Source organism: Cyphomyrmex costatus, unplaced genomic scaffold (assembly GCF_001594065.2).
Source record: "Cyphomyrmex costatus isolate MS0001 unplaced genomic scaffold, Ccosl1.0 scaffold18, whole genome shotgun sequence".
In the NCBI taxonomy this organism is placed as follows: domain Eukaryota; kingdom Metazoa; phylum Arthropoda; class Insecta; order Hymenoptera; family Formicidae; genus Cyphomyrmex; species Cyphomyrmex costatus.
In genome coordinates this window covers 1,941,730-1,955,410 of record NW_017275824.1, presented here as the reverse complement: position 1 = coordinate 1,955,410, position 13,681 = coordinate 1,941,730, and the positions used below count along the sequence as shown (strand labels likewise).

At 37.5% G+C, this 13,681-nt stretch overlaps 1 protein-coding gene across 1 annotated transcript in view; it reads right to left on the bottom strand.

Moving 5' to 3' along the window:
- Window positions 1-13,681, bottom strand: part of Trim9 (E3 ubiquitin-protein ligase Trim9) — a 112,740-nt gene that overhangs the window by 19,389 nt on the left and 79,670 nt on the right. Inside the window, exons 3-4 of the mRNA XM_018537620.1 lie at window positions 3,221-3,316; window positions 2,131-2,524 (exon numbers count right to left, since the gene is read on the bottom strand). Of these exons, the coding sequence (XP_018393122.1) occupies window positions 2,131-2,524; window positions 3,221-3,316 (490 nt within the window). The remainder of the gene's footprint in view (window positions 1-2,130; window positions 2,525-3,220; window positions 3,317-13,681) is intronic.

The window sequence follows — 13,681 nt, the reverse complement described above, 5'->3', positions numbered from 1 at the left end:
AATCAGATGTGATTAACGTTTTCCGATCTGACATCGGTCCGTAACACCCGGCATCATGTAACGGAGAGCCGTGTATACCCAACGAGCGGTAAGGAGAGGTTGTCTCCTTGTAACGAGTTAATACCTCCAGATCGTTATAGCAGTTACTGCAAAGCCGGTACCTAATTAATCCGCTTTTGAAACGTTTTAGTGTACGGCAAAGCTATGGCGAGCAAGGAGGCATACTTAAAGGAGTCGTTGCCGGGGGCTACGTAAAATTATTAAGCGGACCCCCCTACGCTCTCCCCTCGTCATCTCTCGGCTGTCTAGACGACTTTGGCGGGTGAGATTGACGCCTCCTTCATCTCTTTTAATTATTTTTTTTTTCATCTCTTTTTTTCCTTTCCCGTGTCGCTAGTATTTAAATATATGTCTGCAACTGCTATTGAGTATTTTACCTGCTGTAGGAAATCGCTCTTCTCCCTCTGATGCTGCGTCCAACAATAGAGTAATTTATAATCGGTGAAAATATTTGCATCCATATGTATGTACATTGCACGCAAATACAACGTCAAACGAAACTCGCTCGAAAGTCTCTCTTATCGGAATATCAGATACCTATCTTTTCTTTTGGTCTCTCTATTAATTTGCAATCATTGTTTGTAAAAAATCATTGTTCCTTTCACGCGACTATTATCAAGTCTGTAGATATCTCAAAATTATAATTAATAAAAACAAGATACGAATCGTGTGATTCAGAGCGTAAAATTGTAACTAGTCTAAATAATTTACATAAGAGAACTCTAATTGTCATTGCTAGTCGTTTCAGGAGTAACAAGAAAGTCAAAGCTTACAGTAGCGTGTATAACCTCCGTTTCACCCATTTGAGAGGTAAACGACTATCAACGAACAAGACTTGCACAAAGTTGCGCGATCAGCGCGGTCCCGTAAAGATAAATCGCCCTACAAAATCTCGGTAGTCGCGGAACGAGAAGCTACGAGTCAATTAAGCGTGGACGAAGTTGTCTTTCGAACGAGTTTGCACCGCTTTTACGTTCGTTGTTTTATCGCGGGTACATGCATATAGGTACGCAATGCGAGCTAGGATTCGACGAACCATCATGAACAATTCAGTTCACGTAACGAACCAAGCGGATGAGTTCGCGATGAGGACGTGGAGCCAACGAGATATTTTACGAACTATCTCAATCATCACAGTGTGTGAAGAAATATCTAATTTATTCAAACGATTGTTGCGGCGATTTTTCAGAGAGATTGAAAAGTCTCACAAAATGTTTGCAAAATCATTAAATTATTAAAACATATTTGTGAACTTATTTGAATGAGAAATAATATTTTAAATGTCAAAAAAAGCTTTTCAGAGAGGCTTTATCTTAAGCAATATTTTTTTACCTCCTAATTTTAACAGAATTTTATCGTAATTGTCATTCTTTATCTTTATTTGTAACCAATGCAAATTTAACCAAAACACGAGATGAAATCTCCGTGTTTTAAATTATATATTATACTTTTGTTTGTACGATTCTATTTCTAAATGGATATATTTATTTACCAAACTAATTGTAAATAGATATATACTACTGTAATGAAATTATCTATTGGTTAGCTAATCACGTCGGCTCCTGAGTAACTTCCTCTTTAGTACACGCGATAGATCTACGATACTTTGACTGAGTTCCGTAGCAATTAATTAAGCTGTACTTTGTGGAAGTGCAATGAAATCAATAACATCAACAGCCAAGTTCTACAAGTTTATCCCGGAACATCTTATTTAGTTCAAAAAGTTGTAAAAAGTTGAAGTTTTTCATTCGTTCAAGCATAAATTTAATATTTAATATCGATTTCTTTTTTCAAAGTAACGTGTACACCGGAACGTTACATAAGTCTAACCGATCAAGCGAAAATGGTAGCGTGTAAAAAGCTCATTTACTTCACGTACATCGTGGGTAAAAATTCATGTCATTTCTCATTTCGTCTTAATACGATGTAGTTGCTATCGGAAACCCGAACCCGTCCGCACGATAAAATTTATTCGCGATCATTGCCGGATGGATCGCCGGTTCAATCTACGCTCGCACACAGATATCACACAACCACATAAACCACATTCGCCTATCACAGCGGACTCACGTTTGAGTTGGACGAAGGTGAGTTGATCGATGGCACGGCGCAGCGGCTTGTCGTCCAGGGTAAGATCGAGCAACGGCAAACGAGCGATCTCCTGCACACCCTCGGCGCCGCCCCAGGAGCCGGCGGCCGTCGCTGCTCGGACTGCCAACATACCGCCGATTTGCAAGAAGGCCGCGCTGTCGGTCTCCTTCAGCGCCTCGATGCAAAACGTTAGCAACGCCGTGGTCGCCTGTAGGTGTGTGGCGCATCTCGCCACCTGGTCTCGTAACGACCGCACCCTGGCCTCCCTGGTCTGTCGAGCGGCTTCGATCAACCGTGACTTTCTCGCTTGCAGAAGACTCACCAGGTTCGTCACCCGATCCTCAACCTCCTCTTCAAGCGCCACGCATTCCTCCTGGAATGAATAATTCTCTTTGATTATAATATCGAGAAATATCTTGCTCGATATTACTTTTATATATAATATTATCTGTGCGCGACAGAATTTCATAATTCTTTCTATAGAGAACTTAATATATTTAATGTATAGGAGAAATTATGCATTATATTCAATACTTATATTTCATTATAGAAAATTGGAAAAATAACTGGGACAAAAATAATAATTTATTTTTAGAAAAATATAGTAATTTTTTTACCAAAAGTATCTTTCTATATTATATCTCTACTTACTTTCACGCGCGCGGAATAAGTTTAATTTTCAATACTTCAATTTTTTTTTTATTTTGCACACTTTTAATACTTGCACACACACACACATATTTGAACCTAGAAGACAATGTTTATACAGACATTGTACGAGAAATCTAATATCAAACTGATTACGTATAGTCGTGTATGAAGAAGGGAAAAGATTATATCAAAAGGAATCTCTGTCGGCTTTCAGAGTTTGGTTCACCGATTGTAAGCTATGCTTTGTACATCCAAATTATCCCTTCGGCCATCAGAGATGAATGCACGGTGGGTTTCTATCCCGCAAAGAACTGATGTAATTAACGCCATATCTTTTCGCAATTTCACGGCACCATACCGCGTTGACACGTCCGTCGACACGGAATTTAAAACGGACGCCAAAGGCGCCTATACTCACATGTACTTTATCCGTCATTCCTTTGAGCCTTTGAATGAACTCCGTTGTTGAGCGGGCTCTCTCCGATAGCTGCTGCAGATTCTGCGACAGCTCCGTCTGTAACAGCAGAAATTCACGACACGTGAAGGAACGTGCGATACTCGGAGAACGTGATACGTAGACGTTTATACTGAGGGTAACTAAAGATATCAATATGAAATAAAAACGACTTTGCTTTTCTTAAAAAAAAAAAAAAAATACTGTAAAGATATTGATTTGGAATAAGAAAAAAACCTTACGTTTTTTTTTTTTTAAGACAAGAAACAATAAATGATAAAGTTCTAAAACCATAGTATATATTAGAAATTAAATTATGTAGTATTGAAAAATAGAATAATATATATTATGTAATATATATTAAAAATACATATTTTTATACACTGAAAAAAATTTTACGAAATTTTAATAAATGTCTGTTTGAAAAGTGTTAGCTAAATATTTACTATTCACTAAATGTAAAACATATACTTATTTGGTACAAGTAGAAATTTAAGTATTTTTTTAATAAATATTAATTTATTGTAAGTAAATGTTTAATTATTACTATATTCAAACAAATATTTATTAAAATTTAGTAAATCTTTTCTCAGTGTATATAATATGTGCGCTTCTATGTATACATATGTAGAGCAAAACAGAGATTACATGCTAGTAAAATGTACATAGATAGATAGAGGTACTGATGACTAATGAAGACGAATTATGTGCAGCACAAACGTTCGATGTTGGATCGATATGTCACGCTGGTTCCAATGGATAAACAGTTCCCATATGTAGAGAGTTTGTACCATACATAGGCGTATAGTCACGCTTTCGTGAATGAGCTCGAATTAAGTACATATGGTTGTTTGTTCAATAACGACATAAAGTGCTCTTCTTTCGCGTTATGGAAAGAGTGAATACATATACAGCGTCATTTCTTCCCGAGAAAATCTCGAAAACTAAACTCGAGATATAGTGTAAACATATCTTATTTTAGCATTTGTGATGTACAAACAACAACATTCAAAATACAAACACAATTCAAAATATTATCTTCTATTTTAAAACATTACGGGAAAAATATGTATAAATTCAAGATAATATTTTCTTAAATAATATTAACATTTCTTTTCTGCAATAAATATTTATTTAAAAAGAAAGAAAGTTATATTGAAATCAAATAATCTATGTTTACATTTAGTAAATATTTATTTATAATAAAAAAATGTTTACTTGATATTATTCAAGAAAATATTACTTAGATTTAGAAATTTTTTTTGGAGTTCAAACGGGAAGAAGTAAAATAAAATTCAGATTTCATAAAAATAACCATTTTACATTACATATTTCTTATTAATGATTCTATCTTCGTTTGTAAAACGGTTTAAAACTTGTTTCATCAAACTCAATCTCTTCATTCATTTATGTAAAATCCTTTATAGCGTTCAAGATTAATATTATGGCGAGCATCGAAGAGAAATGGCATTCTTATAATCCGGCACGCATTTACAACTGCGATTTAATTTATCATTTTACACCGAGTGAGAATGCGGCATCGTCTCGCAATATCGCGAATCGTTCCCACAGTTCTCGTTTATCATTTTCCTCATTTCTCGACTTTCCTCGCCGGACAATACCTTCAGATCGATCGAGCGGACGGACGGGTGTACTTCGTCGAATTCACCGGAGACCAACGCGCGTCGCGTCGTCGTCGGCAGTTTCCATTTAACACGACAATGTGTGCTAGTCGAAATGGGATGCGATCGCGTATGCAGTATGCACACGATACCGACAGCGTCGGCATTCATCAGGGAAGACGCGGATTTACTCGTGCAAGTTCGCGATAAAGCCTCGACGGATTACAGGAAAATATCAGGCGACGTTCGATGTGAATGTCATCCATTTCCTTGCATTCTTGACTACTAAACGATCAGTGAAATCGCACACGAGAATTTACATTTCGTGTAACTAATATTTATCTGTTACACATCAGCCTAGACTTTCCGGACGTTATAAGACTTATAAGATGTCTATTATATTTGATTTCACAATAGCTTCACTTTTTCCAAGTTTAATGATGAAAAGAATGATTTTGTTGAAGTGTCTAAAAATTTAGCTAGATACAAATCTGCAGAAAATAATTTTGAAGTAATTATGTAGAACACGCGCGTTTAAGCTGGTTGCTAGAATTTTTTTGCAAATTGCTCATTATTTTTGAGTTTCCTACATAATTATTTTGATAGTCCAATAAAGGTATTTTCAGACCTCCGTATGTACAGCTTTTTTAGATATTTTAATAAAATCGTTTTTTCCATGTATAACACTCTGATAAACACGAAAATACAAAGCACTAAACGAATTAAGAGATAGAAACAGTCTTCTGCTAAGATAAACAAAACGCGCTACAACTATTTATGAAGTCATCAATTTAATCTATAAATACATAAAATGCAAATACCTTGAATTATAAAATACATATTTCACCAAACAGCACACTAAAGATTATTGATATTTCGGTTTATCTGTTTTTGTATTTATATTAAACATACATCTTTACATCAATATGTATATCTAATTTGTATAATTAATGTATACTGAGTGCGCACTAATGCGAATTTGCTATTAAATACGCATATCTGTTTAGACGACTTTATATTCGTTGATGGAAAATGGACTTGAAAATTAATTTCGTCAGATAGGCCACATGTTCCTGAATCCGTTTACAGGAAAACTCATTATTTTTCTCACCTGCGGCATCGCGCTCAAAATATCGAATTATAGCGCCAACATAAAAGTACCATGTCGAGGGATTCCCCCGTTCGGCTGTACCGAGACGCCGTATCCCTTTGTACATTTCTCTTTCTCTCAGTGTCTCTTTCGTGCCGAACGCGACGGCGGCGGCGGTACGATGCCTTTCTCTCGCGCTTTGGCGCGTATCCATTGGGCGCGACCGGCGAAATCTTATTAGCATGAAAAGAGCTCTCGGGGATTTCATCAGGGCGACGAGCTATCGTCCGACCTTCCCCCTCGCAGTCGCAGGCGAGATGTTCCCTCGATCGATTATCCCGCAAACATCTCCGGAACTTCTCCGCCAATTGTTAGTTGATCAAAAAATCCCCGCAACCCTCCACAGTACATTGAGATATCGTAAAATTCGTCACAAAGTGCAAAAAAGAAAGAAGGGGACGTACATATTTAATTTAATTTAATGTATTTGGATGAAAATATAAAAAGCCTCGGATTTCTGGTAATTTGCGATGATAATACCGGAGGCTTACAGAGTTTAATACAAATTTAACAAGATGGCTAAAAGAACTGTCGTCGTCTAAATAGTTTGTTTGGAATTTCTATAAGTGTAAGACTGTATTAATGTTGATGTAGTTGGTCGCTCTTCTCGTCGCAAGCGCGCGCATACTAATTCCGAGACTCGCGAGGTATTTCCTGTGTCGTAACTTTCAAGAATAATTTGTTTAAACTTCTCGTTCGACGAGTCTAATGCGAAATGCGCCCCAGGAATTGTCTCAGTTGTGGGAAGCGCTCGACTTTCTTGGCGATGTTAATTGGCCAAGAGTCGATCCACAAAGACTTCGTTAACATCAGTCAGCTCGTTATAATAGTCATAAAAGTCTGCAGAAAGAATCCAGCGAAACCTTAACTTCTTCAGAATATGCCAACATATATAATACCGAAATATTCACAAAAAAAAAGCAGTCTGAGTTTATTCAACTCGTGAAGAGATCACCGGAGAAGACTTTCAGCCGTGTCGGATGAAAGCTTCGTTAAAATCCTAACGAACAGCACGCGAAAGCTTATTAAATCTAGCCGATGCTTTTCAGCAAACACTTTTCAGAAAACGTCGTATTTACAGGGCAAACGGTAACGAACGAGAAAAGGTGGAAAGATTCTCGTACCGGAAAGGTACTCGTGTCGATTAATTTCAACGAGGTAAGGCGTGATGTACAACCAGCTCGAAAGAACATAAATTAAAAAAAAGGAACATGTCAAATACGGAATACTGATATTTCTATCGAGCGAACCAGAGACCGATTAATCTCGCAATTATTCTTGCGGTTGTACCGATCGGTGATCGTCACCCGACCGCTTTCAATTTACATCGAAACGAGCGTATCTCGCGAACGGCATGTACGAGATAACCCAAAAGCAGTCCACCGCGATAATGGAATCGTGTCCTCCGTAAAGTTTCGAGCACCGCGCGCGGCTCGGATTAATTTTCGATTAAGCTCTCACGATCATAATCGGCGAATTTTTTCGGTCTTGGACACGCGAGTGTCCAGTCTGTTTTGGCGAAATCTTTCTTGTTCCTTTATTTTTCAAATATTAAAAATGTAATCAGGTGATACATCCTTAACATCTAATCAATATAGTGACTTTGCAAAAAGCGACTGGAATTGAAAATTTCCATATGAAATGAATGTTACATGTAAACACACAGTTCAATAAAATTAATATTTATATTTAAAAACATTACAGTTTAAGTGAAAATTTTCTCATTTTAATTTAATTATTATTTAAAAGTTGGTTTTTAAATAATTGTTTTTCAATCATTACTGTGTTTTTCAATAACATACTTTCTCATTAAAATAATTTTTAATTCAGATTCTGAATTACCGCCAAACTTTTTGTATTATTATTTTCAAATACAACATAGAAAAATTTGTTTTATCATTTTTTCATTTTATTGAAAAATACATATATCCTTAAAATCCATTACTATAAAAAATTATCCGCTTATAGCCATTGATAAAAAAATTATTTTAGCGCTAATTTTCAAAAATGTGTTTGGCTAAATAATATTTCGCGTAAAGTCATGACGTCACCCCGAGAGATATATAAGAGGATATAATAATACTCAAAAGGAAATATTAACATTGTACTACATTCACACACACACACAAACACAAACTCTTAATTCACAACAACAAAGCTACGAATTAAGGGCTTGTCAGAGCTCATTATCGCTATAATGGCGAGCTAAAATGAATTTTTGCCCGTATAAAGTTCGCGGAAGTATCTCCGTTGCCTTGGGCGTTCTCCGCCGAGCCCTTTGCCACCCGCGTACACAAGTACACGCGGATCCACGTGCGCGCACACGCACAGGCACAAACGAAAAGTTTGCAATGGCGATTCGTGCTCGAGCGTAATTAAGTTACTCCTTTCGAGTTAACGTCGGCCGCGCCCGGTAATTTCCGCAGTTTTCAGTGCAACTTTCCACCAAGTTCGAGTCGCGCGCGAGACGACCGCCACCCGATAGAGAATGCCGCGAGATTGTTCCCGACATGCGGTCCCTTTAACGCCCCCGACCCTTTGTTATATTAATTACCGCAGTCACCGCGTTGTACACCTATAAAGGGAAGCCGCGAGGGGGAGACTTCGTCAGATTCGTGGCAAGGGCGGTGCGATCTCGCTTTAATAATCGATCCTTAATACTTTCACGCGGTTCACGCGTAATTCCATTAAAGTCCGCCAAGGTCCCTCCAGCACTTTTGTTACTTTAGCCGAATTCAACGCGGTTGAAAAGAAGCGAGGGGAGAATCTACGAAAATTTAGGCATACCAGGTGTATCTAATTTGACAGCATCGGATCGGGGTATTCTTCCGAATACGTTCGTTGTATTCTTGTAACCCTTTGACGTCACACTTAGTTTCACATGCGAACAAAGAAAGGACCATCACGGACTCGTCACGGATTTTGTTCCCTTTCAACATAGTGAATCTATATCGAAACTAAGTTGTGTGCCATATCCGAGCGTTTTATTGAAGGCGGTTTGTAAATAGTATTTTTTTTTGTTTAATATATCATGTAGTAGAGAACGTTTAAAAGATATACGGCACGTTTGGGTATAATATACTCAGTACGAGCTTTCAATCGTTGTTGTTTAAAAATTATTCATATATTAATGTTGTCTTTTACGCTAAAGAAAATAATACTCTTCAATTTTGCTAGATATACATTAGCTAACTTCCTAAATTATAGAAGAACCAACTTCGGAAAAAAACTGGACATGTTATCAAAAAGCGTTTAAGAGTTTATAATTGAGCTCTTCATTTATTCGATATTAGTAAGTCATTATCATACTCTATACAGTGCAACTAACAAAAAAATTAATATCAACATTGCGAATCAGCTGTAGAGATGCATGGTAAAGAACTCAATTCTTATCCCATTCGTTCGCTGTCCTTTTGCATATTAAAAATTCACCTTTTGAAGTCACGGCGGGAAAACACGCTATAATAAACAAATATTACGCGATGATATATTCCATTTTCCATGGCTTAAATAATTCGGTCCTCGTGTAGTCCTGCGCGATATGGCCTCCCCACAGAGAATAACGTTTCGCACAGAGTACTATGAATTTTCATGATTCTCCTTTGGCTGGGAGTTTTAATACTGGATTTTGCCAAATAGAGCTAGGTGCAAAAGCAAAAAGTCGCCGATCGGCAGATGATGTCTATTCCATAATCAAGCGAAATAATCATGATGGCCAGAATCGCGGAAGTAAGTCTGGCGGGAGCAAGCCTCACGGTAAGTCAGGTCTCGTCGAGACAATGCACGTCTAGCTGCAGCTCAGAATGCAACGAATGCACTTGTTAATTAAGGACGCCAATCAAACCGTACGACGGCGCGAGCATAATTACAAAAGTCGAGGGTGCTCCGAAGCGACCCTCGAGGCGCTTTCACACGGAGCAACGTACCAAAAGCACCCTTGTACTTATTAAGCTAGAGAACCTCGCCATTGTTTCCAAGATCGATCGCGATCTGCCTAAAACACTTGGGATCTCTTTGACCCAGCTATTGTTGCGTAACATACCACCTACTGTTTGCAGTAGCAACGCTGCATCGGTTTTAGATAAACGCGAATATTGTCTTCCATTCAAGACATCATGATATAAAGATGCAACATTCCAGTGGATAGTCGTTTAATTAAATTCTCGTGACAGAAATTAACTTAAATTCAATTAAATTGCCATTATGCGCAACATTACATCGGGTATTCTTACACAGCAAGAACGATTTTCATAAAGTATTCAAATATTTAGCTAAATACAGGTTTAAAAATAATATTGTTGAAAACAAAATAATTACAGGTAGAAATTTCAGGCATGATGAGAAATGCTGCAAAAAGTTTTGACATTCTAATAACCAGCTTGAATATTCTACATAATTATTTTGATAGAGTCCAACAAAATTTTGTCTAACTAAATTTTTAGATACTTCAGCAAAACTGTCATTTCCGTGTACATCTTGCTTATAACTACAACTTGAATGATTATACTTATACAAAAAACATTCTTTTTTCCCCTATTGTAATAGCAAAAATTAAATTGAATCGGGGTAAATTCACTCTTCTCGACAGTGTCAGATATTGAAGAATTATCCGTCAAAGTATGAAGTCAAAGTTAGTTAGTTCCGAAATGAAGTTACTACAATATAAAACGAGAGTGCATTGCTCGGCAAGTGCGCGCGATATTAAGTTAAAAAGTGCTGGGCACATTTTATCCCGGCTATAGCGTTAATAGAGCACATGGCGCGCGGGAATACATTTCGCCATTCCTGACTGCAGCGTCGTTTCATCACGTGCCCCAAGTCATTCGCTGAAATGGAAGCGGATGCCTGCTTTTATCACCGTTGTCCCTCATTGTCTACGCCAGGCGTGGCCCGACGTCGTAGAGAATCGGTTTCGTGTGCCGGAATAATTGGTCACTCGAATGCAGCCCTCTCCCCCTACATCAACCTTGATTTCTAGCCTTTCGCCCTCTCCCCGTTCCACGGTGAGATATTCATTCTCACCGCGCGCATATATATTTCGCCGTCCAACGTAAGATCGCGCACGAGCCCGTTATCATATAGTCGCAGCCCACGCGATTCGCCCCTCGACTCAAGGGGTGGTTGGCGCGGCAGGAAAGGCGAAGATAGTGCCACCCTCCTTGTACAGGGTCATCTGTCTGAAGTGATTTTCGCTGTTCACTCGAGGGTGAAAATAGGGAAGTACGTGGAATAGATTATTTTCGAGAGAGTAGGTGTAAAAATAAAGTAGAAGAAGTAGAGGACGATCGAACAAGTCGACATACAAGATACTTCTAGCGGAAAATGTTGTTGTTAACATTTATGGGATTAATATGAAAAAAGTGTCCAATGAAATAAAAACTAATACCGTAATATTTAAATAAAATCTCTTTGCCCGAGAGATTCTCCCCGTTTAATCTATCAACTACTGCCTACCGATATCGATCCAGTTTTTATGGCTTAAATAACGAGAACCATGTTATATTGACTTTCAAAATAATACTCTGGTTTCACCCCGAGGGTACCATCCTGCACATCCATTTATCGTCACGGAGGCTCGTTTATCCGCGCCCTTACCGGGACATGTTATGTTCGAGTCTGCTGTAAGGGACGAGCGGAATCGCGATGGATACCATCCTACGTAAACACGATAGGCCTATCGCCGCGTCGAATGCACCGAATAGTGAGCTTGCATGAATGCAATGGTTGGATGCACACGCGACATCGAAACCGCACGGCACACGCATGTCGAATCAGAGAAACTGATGCATTATATCTGTCACGAGGATGATGGCATGAAAATTGCTTTGAAGCTTTATTACTTTATTCAAAGGTTCATTACAGTCCTCTTTATATTTGATAATTTTGATACACTGCTGTATTAAAAAAAAAAAAAAAGCTCTCCATCAACAATATGAAATTTTCATCCTTCGTTCGCAAAATGGGATCTTAAAATTTCAGTATAGATTTTTTTATTATATTATCCAGGAGGTGGGGATTGTATATAAAAATAAAAAAAATCTTACACTCTTGTAAAAGCTTCAACAACGAGGTTTTATTATCACAGAAGAGAGTTGAATTGTATTTTACTTAGTTTGCTGTAAAATTAAATTTATCTATCAGAATTTACAATCAAAAAATCGATTGTACCTTTAAAATCAAATATTACCGGCGGAGAACTAATTTAATTATATTATTGAATTCTATCTATCTTTCTTTTATTTAATTTTACATGTTCTCTTAACAGAGATCTTTTTTTTTATCGTTACGTTTGCACCGCTTGTATTTTACGATGTCATTCCACGATGAAGCGTTGTAAAACAAGGAATGGGTTGCAGGATTCACGGATAATTTCAAGTTCACCATGAGTCGACTGTTAAAGCGCCATTATGTTCCCTACGAACCGCGCCAAAAACGTTGCTTGCTTTCATTGCACTGAGCGCGTTGCACCCTCGGTATATACAAGGAAAGCACCCTCTGAATTACTGCCTCACGATCACCATCGAGAGACCCCGTCAGACCTGCGTCCCCTTTCCCCTGGTCACAGTATCTACGTTTTTTAATCAACTACGAAGCAAAAACCTCGTCCCTTCTCGCAAACAACGCGTCGAAGCGCATAAATGGTGATGAAGGTGTATAAACTCTGCGCTTTTTTCCAACCAAAATACACAATTGCAATTTCACAAAAGCACAAAAGATACTTTTCTCGCGTTAGTTAAAAAAATTGTTAGCTTTAGATATTATTGCGCTGAGCTTTTTTTGTAGCTTTATTGTTCGGATACTGGATAATTTCAGCGAAACTTAGTTATTGTCGCTAAAATAAATTTCCAAAGTTGATTTCACGAAATGTCGTAACTTTCGCGTATAAAAGATGTTCACAAATCTACGTAACGTATTCACTGCGAGGGAGAAAAAGAATGGAAGAGAACAATATGATGATGCAGAATCGGACGAATAAAAGAGGAATCCACGATGGCGCAACGACGAGACAATTTACGTCCATTAGGAAATGTCGTGTTCTTTTAGCAGGATGAGCGAAAAGCAGGGGAACGCCAGGGGATACAGCTAATACTCTCTGCAATCCACTATCTGCAATGTCTGGCCGACCGCAATATTATATGCAGCGAAACCCTTTTAAATTCACTGTTGCGTTTCCGTGACATTCCCCGATTGTAAACCCGCATTTTGCATTGACCGTGACCTCGGCAACGGAAGCATATGTCTGCGAGCATGGATTAAACAGATCGAAACGGGCGAGTTATTCCGTTCTATCTACGCGTCCGGTTTTAATTATAAATTAGCATTAACTATACTGAGGACCATTAAAATACTGAGAGAAAAACATTTAATATTTATAGCTAAATTCCATGGTAAAGTTATTATTGTTAGAAGCAGAATTTTTATAGTTATTCCTGCTATATAATATTAGTAATAATATAATTATATTTATAGTTTTATATATAAAAATATATATATAATTGATATACTGAAATAATGTAATTGTTTTCAAGAACTATATTATATTTTTATATATAAGATTATTTGTTAATATATTTATGATTGTTACACACTATAAATATAATAATTACTAGATATTATTAATTAATAATAATTGCTATTATATACACTCTTAAA